Source organism: Spermophilus citellus, assembly GCF_964194105.1.
Source record: "Spermophilus citellus genome assembly, chromosome: 1".
Classification (NCBI taxonomy): Eukaryota; Metazoa; Chordata; class Mammalia; order Rodentia; family Sciuridae; genus Spermophilus; species Spermophilus citellus.
The window spans coordinates 176,977,882-177,005,665 of NC_138182.1; the positions used below are offsets into that span (position 1 = coordinate 176,977,882).

The 27,784-nt window shown below is 40.0% G+C and overlaps 1 protein-coding gene across 1 annotated transcript in view; it reads left to right on the top strand.

The window, feature by feature from the left end:
- The window catches only part of MEGF10 (multiple EGF like domains 10), a 176,184-nt gene that overhangs the window by 127,068 nt on the left and 21,332 nt on the right, over window positions 1-27,784 (top strand). Inside the window, exons 9-16 of the mRNA XM_081284962.1 lie at window positions 165-377; window positions 7,015-7,189; window positions 8,566-8,686; window positions 9,506-9,669; window positions 11,811-11,913; window positions 23,288-23,434; window positions 24,657-24,791; window positions 25,316-25,444. Coding sequence (XP_081141088.1) covers window positions 165-377; window positions 7,015-7,189; window positions 8,566-8,686; window positions 9,506-9,669; window positions 11,811-11,913; window positions 23,288-23,434; window positions 24,657-24,791; window positions 25,316-25,444 — 1,187 coding nt within the window. The remainder of the gene's footprint in view (window positions 1-164; window positions 378-7,014; window positions 7,190-8,565; window positions 8,687-9,505; window positions 9,670-11,810; window positions 11,914-23,287; window positions 23,435-24,656; window positions 24,792-25,315; window positions 25,445-27,784) is intronic.

Consider the following 27,784-nt stretch of genomic DNA (forward strand, 5'->3'; position numbering starts at 1 on the left):
GGTCTCACTCAATTGCTGAGGCTGGCCTTGAATTTGCAATCCTTCTGTCTCAGCCTTCAGAGTTGCTGGGATGACAGTGGTGTGCTTCTGCACCATGAGATGACTCGTTTATTTTCACCTGGCACTGACTAGTCTATTTACTGTCCCCATTTCTTGCTTGATAGGTGTCAGGACGAGTGCCCTGTTGGAACCTATGGGGTTCGCTGTGCTGAGACCTGCCGGTGTGTCAATGGAGGGAAGTGTTACCATGTGAGTGGTGCATGCCTCTGTGAAGCCGGCTTTGCTGGTGAGCTCTGTGAGGCTCGCCTGTGTCCAGAGGGGCTCTATGGCATTAAATGCGACAAGCGATGTCCCTGCCATCTGGACCACACTCACAGGTGAGTGTTGGCTGCCCCTGGAAGAATGTGTCCTCTCAAAGTTTTAAATTCAGTTGTCCAGGATTTGGAAACAGGGATGATAGAGTTTGGCACCCTAAGACCTTTCCTGCCTCTGGGTTGTCCTGGGTAGGAATTAACAAATCCAAGGAGAACATTTTCACTTAGTGATTGATGACCCATGTCAGAAGTACTAAAATTGCTAGATGGCCATGGGTCGACATTAAATTCTTTTATCTATTAATGGCCCCTGGCAAAAATTAAATTTGCTGAGATTAGTAGAACTCTTCCCTGAGAGAGGGATTCTGTGACATGCCTTTAGAAGCAAAGATTCAGGGGAGGAACAAGGGCTTAAGCCAAGGTTAGGATGTAAAAGATCGTAAAACCATTCTCAGTGCAACATCTTTTACTTGACAACAAATCTGTGCAAGCAAAAGGGGCTACAGAGAGGAAGTGGGAGGGTAGAAATTTTTTGCAAGTGTTTCACATTTGGTTGTCACCTGGGAAATACCTTTTCAGGATTGATTACTTTAACACAGAACCCACAGGGGTCTGTTAGCTCAAAACTCTCTTGAAGAATTTGAGAACAGGAAACCACAAACCCACCCACCCTACTGTATCTAGTCTGCCCCTGAAAACATCTCCCCACCAATTCTCTTCTTTTTCTTCCTCTAAGGACCAGAAACACATAACTTAGAATTTGGGGCCTTATTTGCAGACTTCTGGAAAAGCTGCATGTGACTGGATGTTACTAGAATTACTTTTATTTGCATTCAGCCCAGATATTGCTTCATTTAACTGAAGATAACTCATGGCTGCATGGAATCCCAAAAGCACAAGAGTTAAAAGTAAACAGAAATATGTGGACAGTCTCTCTTCCTTAATCCATTGTTAGGAACCCAAAACAAAAACCAAGCAATAACAACAACAAAACAACAACAACAACAAAACCCTTGTTGTGTGTGTGTGTGTGTGTGTGTGTGTGTTTATGGTGGAATATGTTTAAGTGTGACATATCAAAGAATTGTATTCTTAATGCGATTCAAGTAACTTTTTGTAAGCTGAGTTAGTCAACTTCTGGTTTTGCTCATTGGAAAATGTTGTCATTCTTTACATGACAGGCTTAGGTAAACATTTGGGAGGGTAAAAGTGAATAATCTCTGAAAGGTTTTATTTGTTTTTCAACTCTAATATTTAAGAAGGTAGTTGGATTAAAGAAAAGTCATAAGTTTGACTTCCTTTCCTACAGTATAAGATTTGTTGCAGTGAGAGGTAAGTGTCCTGTAGTATTAGCCAAGAGCATTGTCCATTGTGCTTTGCTGTATGTAGATACAGCTGAAGCATATAGAACAATAAACCTATAGAAAGAAAGAGCTCTGCTATGAGAACAGTTGGAGAAACCGAGATAATATTGATAGTGGCAAGATGCAGGTGGAGAGTTATTTGATTGATGCCAATCCTGTGATAATTGTGACACAGGTCATGTGTAACTAAGTATGTTTGCTTTAACAAAGTGTGTGAGATTATCTACAATCATATAGATCAAACAACATGAAAATCTGTCTAATAATGTGTATAAAATAGAAGATTTTAAAAGTCTATTATTTCCCTAAATCATGAAAGCTGTTTTTGAAGATTAGCTTTTACACATTTCTATTAAGACACATTGAATATTGATTATATCGTTCTATTTTTTTGAACTCACAGTTGTAGCCATTCGTTAATTCTTGTATCTTGACTATTCATTAGTTCTTTTTCTTGTGGTTCTAGGGATTTAACAAAGGGTCTCACACCATGCTAGGCAAGCACTCTTCCACAGAGCTATATCTTGAGCCCTTGCTAATTCCTTGTATGTTGAACTTCCGTTTAAAATTCTTGGAAACACAAGTTCCCTTCAAACCAAAGGCATGAAATTCTTGTTTTAATTGAAAGTCTAACTTGTTCACTTACCACTTAATCAAGCAAGTTGAGCTGTGCTGTTACATAATTCATGATATATATTTATCCTAAAGCCTTTCATTATAATTATTGAGAAAACTAATGCAATTTAAATTAATAGTTTACATTGTCTTTAGGTAAATTTTTGTTTCTATGAATCTACATATTGATATATATTGTGGCCATATATTTGGGTAGGGGTTTGTTTGTATTGATTAGCTTTTGCTGCATCGTAAAAAAAACAAACTCCCTAAACTTAGCACAAAACAGCATTTGCTGATGATTTTCTGATTGGCTATTTGGACTGAGCTCAGCTTTGTGGTTCTTCTGCTGGTCCCCCTGCAGCTGGCAGGTTGACTGGAAGCTGATTGGTCCTGGATATTCTTACTCACATGTGTGGCATTTGGCTGGGTGATTGCAGTGACTGATCCACATATCTCCAGCATCTAGCAGGCTAGCCTGGGCTTTTCTACATCATGACTGGCTTCTAAAAACAGCACTAGACAGGGCAAGCACCAACATGCAAACATATTTCAAGCCTTGGTTTTGTCATGTTTGCTAATGTTTGTTTATAAGACAAAGCAAGTCCAAACTCAACACGCTCCACCTCTTGATGGGAGAAGTTACAAAGAATTTGTAACTATTTTTATTTTGCAATCAATTATAAAACTGAAATGACTTTGAATGTATTTATTTTTTTTGAATGTATTTATAACCAATATTGCTACTTTGAATTTTAGCACTATTGTTGAACCTGAAGACATTTCACTGTGACTTTTCAACTTAAAACTAACTTTTGTGGTGGAAATGATTTTTAACAATAAAATAAAATTTGATATTTAATCAAAAGCCTTGTGGGATATGTATATTAGCTCTTGTTAATAAGGACATTCAATAGCCATTGGCAATCAGGATGTGCCTCTTAGTAAATGCCACTTAATTGCCATTGCCTTTGAGCATTAATAACATCTAAGGAAGTGAATTAAAGGAAGTTCAATGACTCATTCTGTTTAAGCCAGGATTATACAGTCTAATACTAGGACTGTTGCTATAATTTAGCTATTAAATTGAAAACTTACTAGAAAATGTGTATTAAGTTATATCTGTATATGAAATGACAAATATTCCCCTATGTGTATAATCCTATTTTTATATACGCAAAGCAATCTGTTCTTTAGATGGAAAACAGATATTGAGTGTATCACCCTTCAACCTCTAGTCTGCTGCTCCTACATAAACACGTAAATCTCATTACCAATTAAGCTGCCTGCATGAGAACACATCAAATGCCTCCAAAGTGCTCTGGCTTCCTACATCTAATTACAAATTGCAGAATACTAATTTTGGTGTCAATCAATCTGCGAACCAGTGTGCTGCATTCCTACTCACTGGGGGGCATTGAATATCAATTTCTCTGTCTGCCTCTCAGTTCAATTCTCTGTCCCCGATTATCTATTTTGTTTAATATTTATGCCTAAGTTGTGAATGTAAACCAATGTTTCTCACCAAAAATGTCCTTTTTTATAGTATAAGGTAAACTACCTAATCCATCACTTGAAATATTTTCTGTTCCTCTTTTTAAATGTAGGGCCATTTTGAAGTAAATTTAAATTTGACTGTGTTTGCTTGCAGGGGCTGATGACCTCTTATCAGTGCAAAAGCCAGAACTTTAGCTATTCTCTTTTATATCTAGTTCCCCATGCAGGCTGCTAGTGAACTTGCTTTCTTTGGTATAAAAACTGACAAACCTGAGTTTAAATTTGATTCTGTCACTACCTGTTCGAACAAATCTTACACTTTCTAGGCCTCTATTTCCTTGTTTATAAAATGAGATCATGCATTATGTCCCCGGAGAAAAGATGTGTCTGAAGGAGGGTCCAAGGAGTTCCTGGAGAAAAGGAGAAACTTGACTTAGGGCCAGGGGGGTTCTTGGCATTCCCGACAAGAAAGAATTCAGCATGGGTCAGTCAAAGGCATAGACAGAGCTTTCTTTAGGACAGTAGACACATATTTAAGGGAGAATGAGAACAATCTCAAGAGATACCTTTTGGGTAAAGTAAGGAATACATATTCAAAGGAGAATGCAGACCCATCTGCAGAGGAAGAGACAGCAACCCACTGGTATGAGTGTTAACATTTATAGAGTTGCTAGGAGCTGGTTTAGAGGTGATGCCAGGGAAGAGCTTTACAATTTCACACCAGTTTTCCCTATTTTTGCAGATTGCCCTCATATTACAAAGGCATGCCACTCAGGAGTTGCAGGTGTTTATAGGCCCTATCTGAATTTCAGTGATTCATGGGCACTTCCGTTGAGACCCAGTCTCTCTCTCACTCTTTATTCCCAAATGATTATTTCAGTCATGAGGATGGGATTAAATAATGCACATGGAGTGTTTATCAGAGTGGCACCCATTCAGAGATCCATAAATAGCAGCTGCTGGTCTGTGCATTCACATATAGTATCATCATAGATACCACAGAAGTGTGTTCTACAATAAGTAGCAATTCCTTTTAATACTAACTTTAGGGGAAGCCTCAATTTATATGCAGGTACATTGATTATTATTTAGCATTGCTCAATGGCAGAGATGTCAGAGAGGAGCAGATCTGTGTCTGAAAGTTAGATCTGGAGTCAGATCTGCTATACATCAACTGTCATTTTCATTTATTCACTCCGACTTTATGGTACGCTGAGGACAGGGAGAAAAATAGACTGAATTCTTGCCCTCATAGAACTCATATTGTAGAGGGGAAGGAAGTTGTAAAAGTAAACATAAGATTACAAATTGTGAAAAAGGGAGATGAAGAGAAAGATCAGAGTGAGTGCAATAAAAGAGAAGAACCAGAGGGACTTCATTAAAATTTTGGGTGGTGGTGGTGGGGTGATGATGGTTGGAGCAGACCTTTCTGAAGAAGAGATGTGTAAGCTGAACCTGGCAAGACAAGATGGAGAGAGATAGGCAAAGAGTAGGGAAATTCCCTTCCAGCAAAACAGACTAGCCCATGGGAGGCCCTTAAGTTGATAATGCTTGATGCTTTTATAAGCTAAAAGGAACCTAGTGTGGTCAAACATAGTAATAAAGAGGGAACAATGATGAAAGGAGAGGTGGAGAAGAGACAGTGGCCTGATGCTAAGTGTCACAGGCTATATTTAGGGGACTATGTATCTGTTTTGACAGGATGGGATGTAAGTATGAGCTCCCTATTCACTCTTTAAAATGTCCTGGTTTAAACAATAATTAAATAGTGACACTAGCTGTATTAAACCATGTGGATCTTGTTCTAAGTGAAACTTTGAAGAGTTTTCAGGAGAATGACATGTTTTCCTGTTTAGGGAATGAGTCTGTGTGCAGCAGGGAGAAAGGATATTGGGCTGATCAGAAGCTGGGGAGATCTGGCACTGGCATGGAGTAGAATAGTGACATTAAAGAGGAAGAGATGTGGATAGATTCAAAATGCATTTTGGCGTTGGAATGGATAAGTTCCAGTGATGAACTTTTTCTGCTCCCAAGAAAGCATCTCAATTACAGAATTGCATTTGAATGTTTCTTTAGGCCATGTTCTATGAGGATGTTTATGATGGATGCTCAGGTTTATGCCTATGGGCCTTCAGTTGAAGGGGGGTCTAAAATTTAAACAAATTTCTGAAATTTAGGATGAAACCATCCAACCTATACGCTTTTTCTGAAGAAGGAGGAGGAGAAGGAGGAGGAGGAGGAGGAGGAGGAGGAGGAGGAGGAGGAGGAGGAGAAAAATAAATGTAGAACATGAGATTATGGGTTGTGGCTGAGACCCTTGTTTGAAAGATGAGTCATTGGGCCAGGGGAGGTTATGTGCCTTCACTGAGTTACTGAGGCAGTGCAAGAAGTAGAATTACATCCTCAGCCTTCACCCCTTCTAGGCCATCATTCTTTCCAGGAGTACAGAGTCCATGAGCAGTCCTGTGATGAGAGGTCATTTAGCAAATTCTGGATGCCACTCAGGACTTTGCAGTTTGCCTTAGTTAAATGGAGGGCTTGAGTTCCGTCAGGGGAGGAAGATCATCTTTGAACAGGCTTCCAGTTGTCCATAGAGCTAGTGTGACTGTTAAGGTTTTCCTCTGGGGGGAAGCACATGTGTTTTGGTCCAGTGTGCCACAGACTGCCCTATTGTGTCAGACTCACATCCACGTGCATCTTAGCACAGCTGATGTGTCCATTTGCTCTGAAGCAGCAGCTGGCCGCCTGGCCGGGCAATGTGGCTGCTGTTTCAGGTAGCAACAGCTGCTCTGCTATCAGGTAGAGGGAGATGAGTGGAAAAACAGATTCACAAGGCCACGGTTTCTGGAGATCCTTGGACTTCACACTGGTTAACTGATGAGGTATTGTCATTGGGATGGAGTTCTTCAGTGTTTCTCATAGAGATGGCTTCTTATTAAATTGTTGCATTCTGTTTTAGAAACTTTAAAGAATTTCAGATGAACAGATGGAGTTGTAATAGTCATCATTCTAGAGCATGATGTTGATTTCATACATTTCTGCAGTATCAATTAGGTTTCAGCCAATTAATTACATCACTCCAAGCCTGGGAATGAAGTTTAAATTAGTGTGCATAGAATTACCCACACATCCTTTAGTGATCATGGCTAAAGCAACATTTGCATGGGCCTTGGGTGTCATGTTTACCCCCAGAGTGATTTGTTTCTTTTATCCACGTCTTTCAGCTGTCACCCCATGTCTGGAGAGTGTGCCTGCAAGCCGGGCTGGTCGGGACTCTACTGTAATGAGACATGCTCTCCTGGATTCTACGGGGAAGCTTGCCAACAAATCTGCAGCTGCCAAAATGGGGCTGACTGTGACAGTGTGACTGGAAAGTGCACCTGTGCCCCAGGATTCAAAGTGAGTGACTTGGGCTCTAGAGGCAGGAGAAGAGGGATGTGGAGCATAACAACAGCATGATTTGTACAACCTGCTGTAAAGAACAGTGAATGTGCTCCAGTCATTCACATCATGAATAAGAAGAGAATAAGGATAAAGTATGAATAGAGACATAAGTAATGACCTTGGAATGATGATGGGAAAGCCAGCAAAACTCTCAACATGTCATTAATATTTAATATATGAATATACCAGGAAATATAATGCATTATAATTATTAATTAAGTAATTATTTTGCTGTGCTTTTATAGGCAACAAAGAAGTTTCTTTTCCAAGTAGATTAGTTATTATTGTTGACAGTTATTCTTCTAATTCAATGAAATTTGAAGACACAACATACATTAAGTTATCATTTATTATGTATTAACATTCTTTTTTCTATTTTTTAATTTGTTTTAATTAGTTACACATGACAGTACAATGATCTTGAATGTATTAACATTCTTTAGTTAGTTGCATATAGTAGTTAGGTTCCTTTTTCCTTTGAGAACCAAGACTCTACAAATATATCTGTATGCTAACACAGCAGAATTTTGTCTATAGTTTCTAGGGTTTCTTACCTATAGTTTAGGGATCTGTGTTTTAAAGGAAAATGTGTTGTTTGGAATTATTTCCTCCCATTTTAAAGAAGAGAACATGGGACTGTGACGAATGTTTATGGTATTCCTGAACTCATCATGTGGAACTGGCAGGTCATGCAGTCACAGAGCTGAAAAGATCTTTTCAGGGTTTGCTAACCTATGTCCCAATTCTTTGAGCCCTTAATTAGCCTTAAGAGTCCCTCCTTTATTTTAATTTTTTTTAAACATATGCCCTTCAGTCACCTTGGTAGTAAGCCAATTCTGTGTTTAATGCTGGCAGATAAATTGAATTGCCCTGCTAGCTGAGTGTGTTCTATTTCTTTGTTTCACCCACTACAAACATTACATATTATACAAGGATGTCTAGGAAGCATTGGGAACTAATGGATAGTTCATATTTATGCTTGTATATTTACTGGTGGTAATTTTACAGCTACAATTTGTTTTTATTTATCGACTTGTCTGAGCAAGGACAAAAGGTTTATTTTTTAGTTATGCTCTGAAGGCAAATCTCATGAAGGCAGCAGACTTTGGGATCCCATTTAATATTCTATCCTAAACAGAGCACCAATAGTATTACCCTTGCATCTCTAAAATTTATATAGTGGTGACATTATAGCAACTTTTAAAAAATGCAATGTGTTAAAATTAGAAAGGAAGCATAATTAGCACCACCATGATATACTTTTGTTTATTTGTGTTGTCCTGATTTCAGTCAGCAAAATTGCCTGCCTTTTGCTATTTGTGCCTGTTTAGGGAAGTGACTGCTCTACCCCGTGCCGGCAGGGTACCTATGGGATAAACTGTTCCTCTCGATGTGGCTGTAAGAACGATGCTGTCTGTTCTCCTGTGGATGGGTCTTGTACTTGCAAGGCAGGTAAGAGTGGGTGAATGAGTTTTTTTTTTTATTTAATCCTGGTCCTGTTATCATCTAAAGTCATGGGATAGAAATCTTGAAGAGGGTTCTAGCTGTAGTTGCATCAAAATTCAGTGGCTGACCTCAGCAAGCCCCTCATCCCTTGTAGGTCTAACGCCTTCATGAGTCAATGAAAAGAGGCTTACATTAGATGGTCTCTGAAATTGCTGCCAGCTTTAGAAGTCTGCGAGTCTTTGCTTTGGGCAAGAGTAAACAAGCAGACGTGTGTCTGTGTCCCAAAATTGACTGACCTGGAATCATGACAAGAAATGCAGCCAAGCACAGATTCTATGTGAGGCCCAGAATGTGTCCATCCGTAGATGGAGCCAGGATCTTGGATACACATTGTTCATGATTAATGGGAACCCACTTCAAAGATGGGGTTGTTTTTTTTTTTTATTTTTTCCAAGCACAAACTTTCCTCTTCACCCACATAGTTTCTGATCTGAATGAAATTCAGCTTCCACAGTGGGCATCACTGCATGTCAAAGGAGCTCCACTCCATAGCTCTTCTCCAGTGGCTCAGTGGCGCTCCTCCGTGTTGGCATCCTTGACAGGTCACATGGCACACACGGATGTTTGGGTCCTCAGGGGTGCCTTTTGTTCCTTTCTGGTGGAGGACTTCTGTAGCAGAGCCATGGCTCGGTATGGCTGGGGCTGGGGCAGAGAGGCACTGTGATGCATCTCCAAGATGCTTCTGGAGGGAAACTTGGCTCGGAAAGTCACCACAAGTCCCTGCTGCCTTTGTTTCCTCATTGCTCTGGCGTTCTTGTTGTGCAGGCTGGCACGGGGTGGACTGCTCCATCAGCTGCCCCAGTGGCACCTGGGGCTATGGCTGTAACTTAACATGCCAGTGTCTCAACGGGGGAGCCTGCAATACCCTGGATGGGACCTGCACGTGTGCACCTGGATGGCACGGGGAGAAATGTGAACTCCCCTGTCAGGTATGCCAGCTCTGCCTGGGAACTCCTGGGAGGAGCTGATGCCAAAGGGTTGGCTTCTATCTGCAGTTTTCCTGATTTAAATTGGCTGAATGTGAACCAACCTTCAGTAATTATTAGAAGAATCAAAGTGTTTGCATTCAAATTGGACATAGGATTGGGAAAAGATAGGAAAGACAATTGGTTAGGTAGACTGTATGAGAATTCTTTCTTCTTTTCTCTTATCTGTACCCTGTTTTCCCACTCTTACACAAAGAATTTTCTCTGTTTCTTAAAACACTCATCTCATGGTGGCAGCCAGTTAGCAACCCTGGTCAAACACCCAGTGTATGCTTGTCATTCTCCAAATATTTTGTTTGCATTATAATGGAAATCCCTTAGCCTTTGGGATGAGAAGTGACAGGGGGGCTGAAAAGGGGTGGTGACTGGCGTCACAGAAATGCTCATTGAAGTGATGAAAGAAGGCTTGGAAAAGGCATGGTTTAATGTAAATATCTCTGTAGTTGCAAGAATCTCCTGAGATTTTCCAAGTTCAACATTCACTCCACTTCATTCCCTTGACCTACTTTGAAGATGTGCATCATTAGAAATTATATCCACCCCGGCTGACAGAGGGTGCAGATGGGAAGCGTTTTCTGTAGTAACCTGCCGATTTCTTTCTTTCCAAAGCACTTGGCTGGTTCCTTTCCCTGGCTTCCATCACTCTTTCTTCCTGTCACAATTCTTTTCTCCTGAGCCATTAAGCATTCTCTCAGTGGTGTGTGTTCTCTGCCTCCAGGACATCATCAGATGGCAAGATAACAATGTGACCCCTTGAACTGGGCCCCTTGAGAAGGGACTTCCAGGAGGCTCTTCTCTCTCTGGGCTTCCTCCTCATTAAGTCCAACCCACTTCCCAAAGTAGAGAGGATTCCCAGCCTGGGCTTTTCCTGCTCTACAAAGCCCCAGGACAGAGATAAGTTAGCTTTGCTGATTCTCAGAACAATAAACAAATAATCAGTACTTAGAAACAGGCTGGAAGGTCACCCTCGTGGGCTTGTGGACGAAGCAAAGCCCCAGGCACAACCTTGTCTTTTTTTTTTTTTTTGGATGTTAGATGCATTAGTAAATTAGAGAAGGCTGATAGTTTAGGGGTTTATAACATCGTAGAGCTAAATCCTATGTAGCTTTATCAAATATTAGTGGGGCCTAAAAAAGGGTTTAATTTGTTAGTTTAACCAGTTCTAAACAAATGATTATGCCATCTAACACCCACTGACTGTTCATGCTGGTTCTCATGTTCCCCTCTGGTGACAGTGTGTGCTCTCTGTTTTCCTTAGTGCCTGTGTGGTATGGGGAGGTTTGTAGCATCTTCCCTCAGTTCCCAGGTATAGAAGCGAAAGAGCAAGGTTTTCCCTGCAAATGCAAAGCTTTCCATTTTTTTTCCCCCATAAATGAAATGATCATGTCCACCAAGAGTCTCATCTCTGTTGGGTTTCCCACACCGACACACATTTAGGAACCCACCTAAATGCAATGGGAAGAGGAGGAAGGTGTGCCATCACCACCTTAGGACTTTAAATTAGAATATTTCATGTGACTTTTTATTGGAAAAGAGAATATTAGACAAAAGTAACAAAAGATTTTTATTTTTCTATACCTTGCATCTCATTGACAACTTAGGGAAATAAATGTAATGCAATTAGAACTATAATTATTTTTAATGTTATAGCTTATTTATGTGGGCCAGAGTTCTCCTTTTCTGCTTAAGAAAGGAATGCATTGTAGGGAGCACTGAACTATGTTATAAAAATCTTTTTAGGAACAAAGAAAATATTTTTATGAGTTGTGGCTTATGATTTTTTTAAAAATTAATCAGCATATTTACATATATTGCACACATGCCCACCAGCATATTGGTAAACTTGGTTTTACCATTCATCTGTCCCAACCATGATGTCAGTTATCAACCAGAATTTGAAAGATTTTTGAATACTGATGTTCTGAAGCCTCCATTCTGAGAACCAAGAAGATCTGGGACTTGGTGATTGTAATGTGCGCTCCTGAGAGGTGTTAGGGGAATGGGGTACTGTATCCAAAATGTCTGGCCGTGGCCCGTTTGCCTCCAGGTTCTCATTGCTGTCTTTGGTGCCTTCTTCCTTGCAGGATGGTACATATGGGCTCAACTGTGCTGAGCGTTGTGACTGCAGCCATGCAGATGGCTGCCACCCCACCACAGGACATTGCCGTTGCCTCCCTGGATGGTCAGGTGAGAGCCCAGAGTCCTTCCTTGGAAGGGGAAACCTGCCAACTTAATGACCTATTCTATTCCTTACTCTTTCAGAGAAATACACAAGTCGACTTTTCAGAGAATATAGTAAATTCTTCAGTAAGCCAACACATTTGTACCCAGGAAATGTAATCACTAGGTGTAATTAATCTGCAACCCACCCCCACCCTGTGCTGTTTTTTTTGTTGTTGTTGTTCTTGTTGCTGATTTGTGCAGGGTCAGTTTTCTTAATCATACATGTAGGTTCCAATTGCTGGAATTTAGGCAACAAGATGGGAGAATGTGAGTTGCTATGAAGAGCTCAGAAGGAACTCTAATGGTATAATTGGGCTTTGAGAGGAAGAATGGTTGAAATAAATCCTAAGAATATAACTAGGTCAACCTAGTGAGATGAAAATATTAATATTAATAAGGTTACTAGGCAAATACTTAAGTATTCTTTCCTAGAAATAAAAGTCTCAAAAACTTTCTTTTTCTCACAATTATGTTGGAGTCATGACAAATTTATGATATGGTTGAGTACAAATTTTCTAACCACAGCATGGGAATTTCTCTTTATTTATGTGGCTTCCTGATTTTAGCTAGGAAGTTTATCAAGCTAACAGTAGTCCCAGAAGAAGGATGATGATTTTGTTCATGATCTACAGACTTGTTTGTACATTTAGTGCCATCTTCTGAGTCTGTAAATCATGAGCAAAAACACCGTTCTTCTTCCAGGACCATTTTATATTCCCACCAGCAATGAATGAGGGGTCCAGCTTTTCCACAACCTTACCACATCTGTCTTTTCTATTACAGGATGGGTGTCTCATTGTGGATTACTTCTGTGTTTCCCTGATGGCTTATGATGTTGAGGATCTTTCCATGCATTTATTAGCCATCTGGATATCTTCTTTGTAAAAATATTTATTTACATCATTTGCTCATTTTTAATTTTTTAAATTATTGAGTTGTAACAATTCTCTGTATATTTTAGATTGATATTCTTTATTATTTATGATTTGCAAGTGTTTTCTCTTGTGAGGGTGTGTGTGTTTTCACTTTCTCAATGGTGTCCTTTGTATCAGAAAAGTTTTTAGTCTGAGAAAATCCATTTTCTCTCTTTTGTAAATTTTGTTGCTTATGCTTTGGTGTCAAATTTAAAAAATCATTGCTTAATCCAAGGTCAAAAAGGTTTGTGGCTTTCTTGTAAAAATTTTGTAGGTGTAGCTTTAGGTTCATTTCGAGTTAGGTGTTTTTTTTTTTTTTTTTTTTGGTTGTTGTTGTTTTGATGTGATATGCTGAGGGGATCAAACTTTATTCTTCTGCATGTGACTATCCAGTTGTCCAAGCACAATTTGTGGAAAAGGAAAATTCTTTCCTCATTGAATCTTCTTGACATCCTTTGTCAAAAATCCCATTAAAAGCACATGAATGTAAGAAAGGTTTTTCTGGATTCTCTATTCTATCCCATTGGTCTATATACTCATCCTTATGCTAGTACCACACTGTTTTGATTACTATAGCTCTTTAGGAAGTTTTAAAATTGAGAAATGTGAGTCCTCCTGCTTTTTTCTTTTTTTGGGGGGGGCAGGTACCTGGGATTGAACTCAGGGGCACTCAACCACTGAGCCACATCCCCAGCCCTATTTTGTATTTTATTTAGAGACAGAGTCTCACAGAGTTGCTTAGTGCCTCTCTTTTGCTGAGGCTGGTTTTGAACTCACAATCCTCCTGCCTCAGCCTCCTAAGCTGCTGGGATTACAGGTGTGTGCCATTGTGCCTGGCCCTATAGCTTCATTTTTTGTTGTTGTTATTGTTGTTTTTCAGGATTGTTTTGATTGTTCTGGTTCCTTTGAATTTCCATATGAATTTTTGGATCAACATATCAATTTTTACAAAGGAGCAAGGTGGAAATTTAGTGGGGATTCAATCTATAGATCAATTTGGGGAGTATTGCCAACTTGGCCATACTCAGACTTCAGATGCATAAGCATGGGATATTACAGGCAATCTTTTCAGGGTTATCTGTCAGATCCTTAGGATTTGTTGAGAGTTTATTTACTTTGTGATAGGAGTAAACTGAGATGAATTGTCATGAGTTTGATTTCTAGCGTCCGAGAGCCACCTTGGGAAAGAGGCCAAGGCTGGTGCCGTGAACTTCATTTTCTGTTGGTAGAGACCACAGACAGAAGACTTCCTGACCTCATGGTTCCTTCTTGCAAAACTCTGACTTTACAATATGAAAATTCTACCTTTCAGTTTCTGTTGACTCTCTGTTTACCCCATGTTAAAACTGAATCACACCAGGGATTAAACTGGATTTTGTTACCCGAGTTCTTGAAGTCCTCAAATGGACTGACCGGTACTAATTTCTCAATGACCACCATTAAGCAAAACAACATTTTGAACTTTCTGGCCAATTCAGAAGTTTTCTAACTGAGAGGCCTCATCATTTGTTTTGGGTCATATGCTACCACTTTTGTCTTATGAATATATAGAAGTGTAAGGTATCCTGGAATACCTCATCAGTACTCAGGTGTCCACCTGCTTTGATTTAGACTGAGCCTGTGAAAGGCACACACTAGTAGACATGGGAAAAGCAAGAGATGATTTGGCCTGAAGCCAGGCGGAAAATGTGTTGGTTGCATTCCACAGTCTGGGTCATGGGGTAAGACAAATGATTGCATCTGGCCTTAGACCTATCAAGCTCCTGCGGGAATGCAGTGGCTTTGTCACACAACGTAATCTTGTAATCCTCTGTCCATCTGTGACTGGCTTGCTTCTCTAAAAGGCACAGGGCTCTATCTCTTATTGCCCACTGTGTCTTTGATACATGGCCTGTGTGTCTGTATTGTTCCTAGGCCAGCTCAGTTGTCCCAGTGCTTCATTTCTTTGGGACCTCTGTGTGGGCTGTTGATGTGCAAAAACATCTGTCAGTATCTAAGCCTGCGTGAGTTTGTCTGCCACACTCACAGAACCCAGTTGGTACAAGCAAACATATGTAGAGGAAAATAAAATTCCAAAGCTTCAGAAACACCATTGGACCAAGATTTGGCTTATTTTTCTAAGAGGACAGAGCAGCTTGTGTGTATTGTTTACACAGGACATCATGTTGTTGTCGACACTGGACAGACTCATGACCTTTTGTTGATAAACTTGTCATCAGTATTTTCCTTGTTAGGGCCTTTGTCAATATAGAGAAGGCTTCACTTTTCATCTAGGCACCAGATGGGGGCCACACTGTGAACAGAAGCCCAAGGAAGCAAGTAGTTCTACTTCCTCTCCTCTCGCCGCCAAGATGACTCTAGTTGACACATTGAGCATCACCAGATAGGGTGGCAGTGTGGGTATAGCGGCAAGGTTTCTTGAAGAAGTCAGAGAAATCAGCACAGGGGCCTGGGCTCTACCACTGGCCATGTCCAGATGGTGTAAAGTGCTTGTTTCATGATCAGCTGGTTTGGAGCCATGGTAAAGGTGAGAGAAATCAACAGGCCTGTGTGGTCATCACCACTCATAGCTTCACCCTGTCATCAACTGGCTGTTTTCCTCCTCTAGGACAGTGGCCAGAGGCTTTTATTTATTTATTTATTTTAAAATTTCTTTTATTTCACTATAATTGATAGTCCCTACTCACAAAAAGTCTTCAAAATGTGCTATTATGAAGATAACCAAAACAAAAGCTGCATGATACCTCAGTAACTGTTTCCAAAAGAAGATCACCAATTTTTTTTGAAAATAAGGATGTGCACTTTTATGATATGTGGTTATTTGAAGCCCTAATTTATTAACATTTTTAGCTATTGGGCTATTTTTTACTGATTTTTGTTTTTTGTACTAGGGATTGGACCCAGTGGTGCTTTACCACTGAGATATATCCCTAGTCTTTTTTTATATTTCATTTAAAACAGGGTCTCACTAAGTTTCTGAGGCCTCACTAAGTCGCACAGACTGGCCTTGAACTTGTGATCCTCTGTCTCAGCCTCCTGAGCCACTAGGAATTACAGGCCTGTGCCCCTGCTCTTGGCCTCAACAGACTATTTTTGTTTCTTTTTTTTAAAGAGGCAGACTGCAGTAGAAAAACAGGGGAAAAGGAAATAATGTCAAGGACATGGGCTATGTCCTGAATTCCTCCTATACCATTGCTACACACACTCACACACATTCCACATGCACACATACACATAACATACCCATGTGTAAGCACACATACATACACACTGCTATAAAATGAGACTGGCTTTTCCAAAGTCGTTCTGAAATTCTACTTGTCAATATTAGTTTTATATAGATAGATATATAAATGTATATGTGTTTTCCTAAAGTAATGGATTGATATGCTCTATAAAGTATTTCCTGAAAGTGATAGAAATATATTCAGTCAGACAGAACACCTATTTGCTGAGTATTACAGCTAATCACAATTTCATTCCAGCTGTCTGGGGACACATGTAATCTGTAGCCTGGTCTCCAGTTCTGGCTAAGATCACCATCACCTGGGAACTCTTTTCACTTGCATATTCTCAGTCACCACCTCACACCAACTGAGTGAGAATTTGTGGGGTGGGAAAGAGGAGAAGATAAAAGGGGAGGAGGATGGAGCCCCCACAGGTGCAATTTTGTACAAATTTGGAAAGAACTCGGAAATCCCTCAGGATGCACTCTTCAGCACAGGGGGTGAGGGCTGGATGTCTGCCTGATTTAGCTCCTTGGCTGGGCTCTTCTGCTGCATACAACCTGCACAGCCTTACTTGACAGCCCAGTCTGTCATGTTAAAAGTTAGCCAGTAGTCTAAGCAGTACAGTTACCAGTATGCAGAGTGGATTTGCTGCTCCTTGTTACTTTAATTATTGAAGAACTTGGGGTGCAGGGGGCATTTCTGTGACACAAGAAAAACCAATGGTAAAGAGAAGGTTTCAATATGCACTTACACTAGAATAAAAGTTGAATTCTGAACTGTCAGAAAAGAGGTCAGGACACCAAAGCAACCTCTTGGCCTCTTGGGAATGAGAGACTAGCAAGGCAGGGTATCATGCTAAGGAGGGGAATGGAGAATAGCAGCTTAGGAAGAGGAGAACTGGGAGCAGTAGCCCCTGAGCGAAGTTGAGAAGAATCCAGCTTCCTCACTCTTCCCAGCAAGCAGAACAAGACTTGTTGTGGTCCAGCCCCTCTTTGCAGCTCTCCTTTCCAAGTGTCCCCAATCACCACAAGTAAACTGCTGCTTCAGGGACTGATTTGTCCCCAGGATCTCCCATGAGGCTAGTGATACCTGAATTGTTACAATAAGGGAAGACCTCCCTTCCTCTGTCCAGTGACACATACCTGCAAAACCAAGTTGGAGGCAATAACGTTGTCAAGGGTTAATGAACATGCACCCAGTCAGCCATAGTGGAAAGGACTCACTATCTGACCCTTTTGGGCACCCAGTGGTGAATAACATGTCTGCTGGTATCTGTGTGATTTTAGGAGAGGAAGTCATATTAAGACAGAAGTTTGAGTCCCTGAAGCGATGATGGAAGGAGATGCTCATCCCCTGCACCTCTTTTCCTAAAGGAAAGAGGCTGTGGAAAAAAATCCAAAGCTTCCTGATGGCTCCAGCTGCCCAGCAATCCACTCTGTGCCATTTTTTCTGGGCCCAGACACAGACAGGCAGTACTCTCCAGTGCTTTGGTCTTGCATCTACATATGCAGACATCGCTAACTTATATGACCAAGACTTTATTTCAGCTTGGTTACCTATGTGAAGAAATTCTGTTTTAGTGGATCTTTAAAATCCATAGTATCCAAATAGGAAGATTTAGCAGCCATCTGTCAATTGTCTTGAAGTTCTCTGCCACCATACTGTGTGGGAGCTGGGAATGGGAGATAGAGGTTGTCAATCCCCATCCTGCACAAAGCTCACCTTCTACCAGGGCAGACACTACAGATAGAGATGGATACAGGGTGAATCACTTCTCATGCCACAGAAAAGCAGAAAAAGTGTTAAGTCTAAATGCTAGAGTACTTCCCTTCTATAATTATCAAACACAATTATTATTAACACATCTCTCCCTTTAATATATGTTTAAAAGTTTTTTGGCCAGGATCAACACCACCAAATATTTCAATACTGGCCTAGGGAATGTAAACAATTAAGCAATATAAAACAATATAAACAATTAAGGACTGGGGGTTGTATGTCTAAGAGGGGAAATAATGACACCCCAGATGATCTATTTACTGCATTCATACCATAAGCAATGCCTGCTGAATGCTGGTTTCACATTGAGGCCCCCCGGCATAATGCATCAGGCATTAAATGCACGGACATTTCTTTAGAGCTGCTTAGCTGAAGTTTATCACGATCACTCAGCCATCGCCTAGCAACTCATGAGGGCTATCAAAGAGCTCTTTGTCCTGGCAAAAACAGTTCCTCACAGATCTCCTTATCAGCATTGGAACATTTATCAGGGAAAAAAAAAGATGCTTCTATTGAACCATAGGTCTCCACAAATTTAAAGCCACCCCCTTCCCGTTTTGCTGCTTCTTCTAAATATTTTGGGAAATTATTTCCTAAGGTAATTAGTGTTAATGTTTTTGTAAAAAAAATTCCAAGGAAATTTTGTTAAGTTATCTCATAATTTTTCATTGCTCTAATCTGGTTCAACATGAAAAACACACAGGCCTGAGCTCCTGGAAGTTTATCCTCTCAAAAACAAGGAGGTCAGCCTTTTCTACTTCCGTAGCTGGAAAGAGCGACCACTTAGGTACTTACCCTGGAAGATGTTGGGCTTCCTGATTTGAATAAAAACTTCTTCAGGGAAGCAAAACATGCTGTGGTTGCTCCCCCAATTGGAAAGGAGTCCTGAATATCATGTAGAGAAGAGGAACTGGGCTTATTGATCGATTCAAATATTAATGTAACACAATCCATGTACAAGCACCAACCTCTCTTACAGAGTTCTCAGATTCCCTCTGCACACCATCTTCTGTCCTCCTATAAAACACAAATGTAGTTACACTCTATCCTTCTTAAAAATTGTTCCTTTGGTAACACCAGGAGGAGGCTCACAGTCCACATCATGGCGTTCTTAGTTTCCCTCAATGTGGCCAAGGCCTGACTGCTCACCCACCTCACCTGCTCATCCCAGCTCCTGTGTTTCAGTTGAAATTTGCAATTCCTAAAGGTTAGACACATCCTTCTTTGGGCCTCTAAACCTTGTACCCTCTATTCCCTTAGCCCAGAGCCCTCTTCCCACTTTGACAAGCCACCTCCTTCCCTGGCCATTGTCCCTAGACAAGGCTAGATATCTCTGTGGCCATTATTGCCCTGGAGTTACTGTTCCTAAAGAACGTCTCACCAGCAAGCCAGCATCTGGTTGGACTTCTTGAATATTTATTAACTTAAAATCTATTCTCCATCTTTGGTAATCAAGGAAACAAAAAGATGTATTATAAGACTTTAGCAAAATTGGACAGGAATAAGATGAGACCCATAGAAATAATTAAGGAATAAGAGACACACGTACACACAGAACCAAAACTTTATGGTTAAAACAGACTTACAACTATTTATCCTAGAACACACATCACCGCAGCATTTTTCTGACATGGAAGTCAAATCAGCAGCCTTATACTTAGGTGTATCGTAGAGAAGAGAAGCACTTACCAAAGACTCCACCATGAACCTCATCGCCGGAAATTCCACAATTAGATATTTATTTCTTAGGCTCCTAAAATGTGTGCTCTCTTAAAATATTCATGTTCTCCAGACCAGGCACACCTCAGCAATAATAGATTTATCTTGTCCTTCCCAGAACATAAAATGGAAGGCAAGGTGGCAGAGGTAGGGAGGGACCATGGGGGAGGAGTAGCTGTGGGAGAAAGGATGAGGAAGAAGTCGGCTTTCCACCTTTTGCTGGACTTGACCCCTGGAGAGACATACCTGATATTTGTTTTCAAAGAAATTAAGCATTAATATCTGCAAAATGATGACTTATTTTTACTGATGCTAGATTAAAAGGGTTTGAATTTTTAAGAAGTGTTTGATAGTAGAATGTTTATAATTTACATCCAAAGGAAAGATTTATTTGCAGTCTAAAAATAAAAGTTATTTAAAAGTAAGCTTGGTTCTGCTGAAATATGCTGATATGATTGGAGGCTGAAGGTTGATAGATGACCCCTAGAATTGAGTCTCTGGGAAAGAAATGATGGGTAAATCACTGAGACAAGCTTACCTTTGCAATAGATCTCCTTGCCTTGTTGCTTATATGGAAATTACCTTGATAAAGTTGATTATGACTGATGATTATGCTAACTAGCTGGACAAACCTCTTAAGGGAAGAGGAAGCAGATATGAGAGAAAGCATCACTTTATTCAGAGTGCCAATCTGGCCTGTTGTCATTTTTCCTAACATGCTCTGACTGAGAGTGTGCTAAGCTGTGTGTGAATCATGATGTCTATAATGTAAAAGAGCAGCAGATGCCTTTGACCAGCAACGTACTCTACCCCTTAAGAATGGAATGTGTAAGTAATGATTTGGCAAGTAGTAGATAAACTAAATGGCTAAATCTCAATCTCCCAAATGCCACTCCACCAAAAAAGTATCAAAAATCAGTACTAATTTTCAGGATTATTATCAGATTAACTGGATAATCACTTCTATATCATCAAATTTATTTTTTCTTTTGAAAAAATTAATTTGTTCTTTTAGCTATACATGACAGTAGAATGTATTTTGACATATCATACATATATGAAGTATAGCTTCCAATTTTTGTGGTTGTACATGATGTGAAGTTAAACTGGTCATGTATTCATATAAGAATATAGGAAAGTTATGTCCAATTCAGTCTTTCCTATTCCCATCCTCCTTTCCCTTACTGCCGCAGTCTTGGCTGGGCACAAAATCAGGAGCCACCCACAGCTTTGTAGATTCAAACAGCAATTCTTTGTTCCCCAACTCACACCGGCCTCTACACACACGTTCTGGGGAAATCCAAGTTCTGCCGCACAATTCACGTCCCAAATATTTTCTCAATTCCACGAGAACTCAACAGGAACTCAGGCAGCAGGATACGCCCTATTCCCAGCAGCAATAACCTTAAACCTGGAACTGCCTTAAATCCAGATCGTCCTAAACCGGGAACGCCCTAAACCCAAATTATCCTAAACCGGGATACTTCCTAAAACCTGCAGGATACACCCTAAACCTGGATCCACCCTCGTCCTTGAGCAGGGTCACCTTTCTCAAACACACATGCAATGTCACAGCGAATTTCCAAGGCAAGTCCATTTAACATGGGGTAAGCTGGCAAGGAAATTTCGATGCGTCATTCCTACTTGGCAATGGCCCTCAGCACCTTACCTCTGCTTATTGTGAGTTAGCATCTACATATCAGAACATTTGGCCTTTGGCTTTTTGGGATTGGCTTATTTCACTTAGTATAACAGTCTCTAGTTCCATCCATTTACTGGAAATGCCATAATTTCATTCTTCTTTAAGGCTGAGTAATATTCCATTGTGTATGTATACCACATTTTCTTTAACCATTCATCTGTTGAAGGGCACCTAGGTTAATTCCATAGCTTGGCTATTGTGAATTGAGCTGTTATAAATTTTGATGTGGCAGCATCATTATATTTCTTTAAACTTTTTACTGAGATTTCCCTTAATGGTTCCAGACTAAAATGCCTAGGGGTTGTCTGAATCTCTGTGAAGCGGTGGTCTCCATCTTAGATGTTGTTAAACAGGAGCCTGGTTATAATCAGAGATTAGGACCTGAATTCCTGGAACTGAGAGTAAAGCCCAGTTGGTTAGACCTGTTGATACTTTCTTTACATTCACAAAACAAAGCTTAGGTTTGCAGCTTCCTTATGAGATGGACTATCACTCAGTGTATTTGGTGCTTCTGCTAGAATGAATGGCTTAAGATCCCATTGCTGGTGTATCACATTTGGAGAGGGTAGAGTTTGCAGTTCCCTTACAGCTTTCTCAAAGAAACTTGAAAGATAATATATTTTTTGAACATGAGAGAAAAATAACCCAGTGGGCCCAGATCACATATTTTATTTTATGGGGAACATTTAAATCCCAATCAGCTTTACAAAGGGACCCGGTCTCCTTTCTTCAGCCAGCATTCCAAGCTGAAATGAAGTCTATTGTTGATTCAAGTTAGACACAACGAGGTCTGTGGGCTTTCATGCCTACTTAACAGACTTTACTACGTGGGAGACTTTCAGAAGGAGCAAAGCAGGAACAGTAAAAAGTGGGAAACTATTATTCAGAAGAAATGGCTGTGTACCAACTAGCAGCACCCACTTTGGAGTGTTGGAGTGCTCCGTGTTAAGGTTCTGGCCACAATGACTGTTCTCTTAATTGCTTTTGAAGCAAAAACCGGAATGCAGAAGAACATGGCCTGCTCAGCACCCTTAGAGCTGATCGTGTTCTGGAATCCTGGAGGGTGTGCGTGCTTGTTCTTCCCGTGTTTCCCTTTGGTCTGAGGCCAGCAGTCGCCAGTTCACTACTAATTGTAACTCATTGCCTTTCAATGGGAAGGGCATTTCTTTGAGTTGTGGAGAATTCTGACTTTTTTTTTTTTTTAAAGAGGCCCTCATTTTACTTTAAATGCAACCTTGTGAGAGATTTCCATGTACTTCAAATAAAACCAGTTTTATTCTCCTTTTTGAAATCTTGTTTTTTCCTGATATTTCCTTTGGACATTTATATATTCATTCATGATTGATGCTGAAGTTTTTCTATTTCCAAAACAAGAGTTCAACATCTGTGACCATTTCATAATTATCAATAGCTTAGCCAATAAGCAATAATTGTGAAAATGTGAAACTTTGCCTCTATTCAATGTGAGATTAAATTTTTAAAGAGGAATTTGGTGAAAAGTGTTAGCATATTTTTTTCTGTTCTGCACAGTCTATCCACAAAATATTTTAAGACCGTGTTTATTTGTTTACTCCACAATAGGGTTTTCTCGAGGTAGAACAATTTAGCTACTCTATGCTGTGCCTTATCATTGTACACTTTGTTCATGTCTCTGTGAAAACAAAAAATGGGGGAAAGAAGGAAATCAATAGTATTTTTGATAAATTTTACCTTCAGTAGACAGAGCCCTGGGCTTCCCTGTTTTTCCTTCCTATTAAAGAAGAAAAATCGATAAAGCAAAGGTGTTTTATTCCTTCCTTGTGACTGCATAGAGAAGACTTCTGGGTGTTATTTTAACACTGGATGTTTCTGTGTTTGGGTGTTGATAAGATGATAATCTGTTGCTCAGGATACTCAGTTTTAACACTGTACACTTAGTCCTCCTGTTTAATTAGCGTCGGCAGAAGCCCCCACGTGGTCTCTCCCTCAGCCCTGCCCCCTGTGCGTTGTTTCAGGTGTACACTGTGATAGCGTGTGTGCTGAGGGACGCTGGGGTCCCAACTGCTCCCTGCCTTGCTACTGTAAAAACGGGGCTTCGTGCTCCCCAGATGACGGCATCTGTGAGTGTGCGCCAGGATTCCGAGGTACCACTTGTCAGCGAAGTAAGTGTCTCATTAGAGGGATAATTTCCATCTGTCCTTCCCTGGGCACTAGATACAAAATAATGACCTCTCTTTCTCCTCTCAGTGTATAGTGATGTTCTGTTGCAGCCAAGGGCAGAGGAGGGTGTAATAGTCCCCTCTCCTTTGCAGAATTGTCCCCAATAAAACTTTCCCCACAACTTTATTCTCTTCACCCTTCAGGACTAACCTAACAGATGGTGCTTTAACCATTTCTTCCCAGTCAGGATTTCATTGCCACATTGGCACCAGAAACCGGATATGATTCTTGATTTTTTTTTCCTGAGAGCTTGCAAATGGTGTTCCAGAAATCCACTGACCTGTAAATATTTTATTCAGCAATTTGGCATTGGTCTTACCTCAATTACCAGAAGTCAACATCAGCCAAACCTTGAGGCAAATCATACATCTGCTAGTAATCTTAACGTCAGTGCTACAGGGAAAAGAGAATTGCAAAGTTAAAAATTGGGACTGTTGACATTGGTTGATAGGGTTTTTGAGTTAGGAAATGATCTATAAAATTTTACTATATTTACTAATTTTTAAGTTAAGAATTGATCTATAACATTTTACTACATCTTTTAGTAAAGGTTATCAGGAAAGAATCTATACCTAATTAGAAGATACACTGTTCTAACATTTTAAGTTGCTTCTTTTGTTACCCTTAAGAGTCCATGCAGTTACCCTCTGTTTAAATCTGATTAAAGCCTTGGGAAGCACCTAAGAACGTAGCATTTTGCTTACTTGATTTCCAGTACGATCATGGACCTGGGTCATTCTGAGGAGGAAAGATCTAATTTTGTCTATAGATCTATGTATTACCAATACTGATTCCTAAAGAATAAAAGGATCAGCAGCTTATTTAGAACTTACTAGTATCTAATTTTTTTCATTTCTTTATTTGTTCAACAAAAATTATTTGTGTCCCTGCTCCCTGCCTGGCCTGGAACTAATGATAGAAAATAAATAAAAAAATAAAAAGGACTAAGCCATTCGCTTGCCCTGGAGCAATTCAGTTTAGTGGCTTCTTTTCCTTCCTCAAAAGTTACATCATTCTTGTCCTTGTTCTTGTTTTATACTTGGAAAATTCTCAGTATTATTGTTTCATTGAAGTTTTTAAACCTCAAAATCTTTAACTAGCTTCTGATGTAGAATATGAGGTAAATGCATCTCAGAAAGGTAACTATTTCTATTGTGTTTTCAGTCTGCTCCCCTGGTTTTTACGGGCATCGCTGCAGCCAGACATGTCCCCAGTGTGTCCACAGTAGCGGGCCATGCCACCACATCACAGGCCTCTGCGACTGTTTGCCTGGCTTCACGGGTGCCCTCTGCAATGAAGGTGAGGCATGGAGGTTTTGGAAAGAGATGCATGGAGTTGAGCAAGCCCCATGCTCTGTTCTCAGACTTCCTGAAGGATACCGTTGCAGCTGTCAGCCATTGAAGCCCTCTAGGATGCTGTGTCTGCAGCTTCTGAAATGCCTTGGAGCTTTGGAAACATGGGCTTGCCATGCCAGCCAAAGCTCTTTATTCTCTGAACGATGTTACTCTCCAGTTTTAATTGGAAACACCCTCCCATGAAAAATCAATACGAGGAAGGATGTTGACTCCCTGAGCGAGAAGCCATGAAATCAGATTTCTAGAAATGAGATGAGGTCTCCTGGTTCGTGATGCCTTAATGAGAGTCTTTGGCTCATGTGTTTGTAAAAACAAGCCCGTTCAAGATGAGGGATGCTGGCTAGTAGAGGCAGCTACTAAATGGGCAGCTGGGTTGGTGACCTTTGAAGTCGTTTCTTGTCCTTAAGGGGCTTAGGATTCTGTGAGATGGGTTGTGATGTGAATTACTAACATGTGGCTTTTTCACAGTGTGTCCCAGTGGCAGATTTGGGAAGAACTGTGCAGGGATTTGTACTTGCACCAACAACGGTACCTGCAACCCCATTGACAGGTCTTGTCAGTGCTACCCAGGTTGGATTGGCAGTGATTGCTCTCAACGTAAGTCTTGTTGGAGAACAACTGATTACCCATTGTTTGTTTTCAGGTGCCTTAGGATTTACTTATGAGTGTTTGTACAATCAGGAAAAAATATGTGACCAGTTATAAAATGCATTCTAGTTTTTGAATTCCTTTCTTCCCATTAAGAATTCTCTGCAATGATTCTATATCTACATCCAAATGATGTCTTGGGGAAAACCTAAATATATAATAATTTACCTATTTGCTTTTCAATGACTCACCATCCATTGATTTTTTTTAAAAAAATAAGCATGTTTAGAAGTCTATCTCTTTATTTTGTTTTTATATGGAGAGTTAATTATGGACACATGAAGAAGAATTTAAATGAGGTGAACGTTAGAAACCTGTTGGGCTCGTGAGCAGACCACCCACCTCACTGCAGCTCATATGCTCAACTTTGCTACCCCTACCCCCTTACCCTACTCCATACCACTGTATTTCAGGCAGGGATTGTGTGACCCTAGGAGGAACTGTGTAGATGACTTTTAGATCGTCAATGTCATGAAAATGTGCCATTGACCATAAATGGTTAATGCTTTGAAAGGGTGAGTGCAACTTTTAGTTCTCAGCTTTTGACCAAGGATAACATATGTGCAGCTGTACTCTGATTCCATTCACTATAAATTTCATAGCACATACTCAGTTTACGTTGAACCCACTCACCATGCACATAAAGCAAATCAAACAATGGCTGGGTACTGATTTTACATGGTGGTTTTTTTAGCTACTTATTTCAGACTCCATAGTTATAATATGCAAATATTAATTGATGAGCAATATATTTTGTCTGAAGATTTTCTTCTCAATGTTTTTTCCCTGAGTAGGGCAGGCTGTTCCCATTTCTGAAGAGTAAGGAGGCAGAGCCCACTGTAGCTCTTTGGTGAAGTGTTATCAGATATAACTCCTTGGTGTGTGCTTCACTGTTTGGTGGTGGGGGGAGCACTTCAGAAATAACAGCATACTACTCAAATAAACATTTAAAATCTACCATCAGTTGCAGGAATCCAACTCAGAATGACACAGGGACGGGTAGAGGAACAGATATTGAAACTGAATGACACAGTTAGGGAGAAAAACAAGCCCCAATATCATTGCCATTGCATGATGGGTATACTGTGCTCCATTTAGAGTACTCTTTATTTTGGAAGTTGGTCACTTCCTCATTTGGAGGAGGAATGTGCTAGAGGGAACAAAAATGGGAACACCACTATGAATGGAGACAATCGTGTCTCCTGTTCCCATAATCACTCTAGAGGATGCTGATTTATTTGGCAAAAGCCTTTGCTTCTCATGGGGATCATTGACTTCATTGATTCCCTTATGGACTCTGTGGAACCATCTAATATTTCTTCTTGGCTGATTTTCAACCTGTCTAGAAAGAGAAAAGTCCACACAGTGAAAACAGAGACTTTGAAAAATTAAAGGGATGCATTTAAAGGGACAGGTGTCCTTGGTAAAATGATTTTTTTTTCAAGCCCTTTCTCTCCATTTACTTTTTAAAATATAAAAATTCTGATTCTTATTCCCATTCTCTGATTATAACCACTATAGGGAGTAAAGCCTAATGCAAGTAGTTTACCTTAAAAAAAAATCTATTATGAGGGGCTGGGGTTGTGGCTCAGCTGTAGAGCGCTTGCCCAGGACATGTAAGGTGCTGGGTTTGATCCTCAGCACCACATAAAAATAAGTAAATACAATAAAGGTATTGTGTCTGACTACAACTAAAATTTTTTAAAATCTATTATGAACATAAAAGGGTTTACAAAAATGTATTAAGTATCATCTAAGGGATCAGTTATTTCAGGTAAAGAATGCTGCATCAAATGTCAGATGAGCTACAGGCTTAATCATTTCCACCCTGAGTTTTTCTATGGCCTTACAAGAAAAGAACTGTATTAACCAAACAAATAGTGGATATTATTATTAATCTGTGTGACCTTGGATAAGTCACTGTTAACTTTTATTAGACCTTAGTCTAATCCTCTGTAAAAAAAAAAAAAAATGGGAGTGTTGTCCTCAAAAATCTACTCTAGTATTCACTTTAGATCTTGAGCATCAGCTATTTTTTTTCCCTTACTCTTGAACACAAATGATTTACACAATTATGGGAGGTTTTTTTCATTTTTTAAAATTACTTCAGATTATTTATTGTTTTTATTGGTCCATATTCCCTATGGGGTAACCCTATATAAATTACATGTAATCCTTGTAAGAAATTATGTTCCTGAAGCATTTGTATGAATAAAAATCTGGGGGGGGGTGTAAATCAAATTATTTTACCTCATGATCTTCCATTATCTGACTTATTGATTGCTGTTC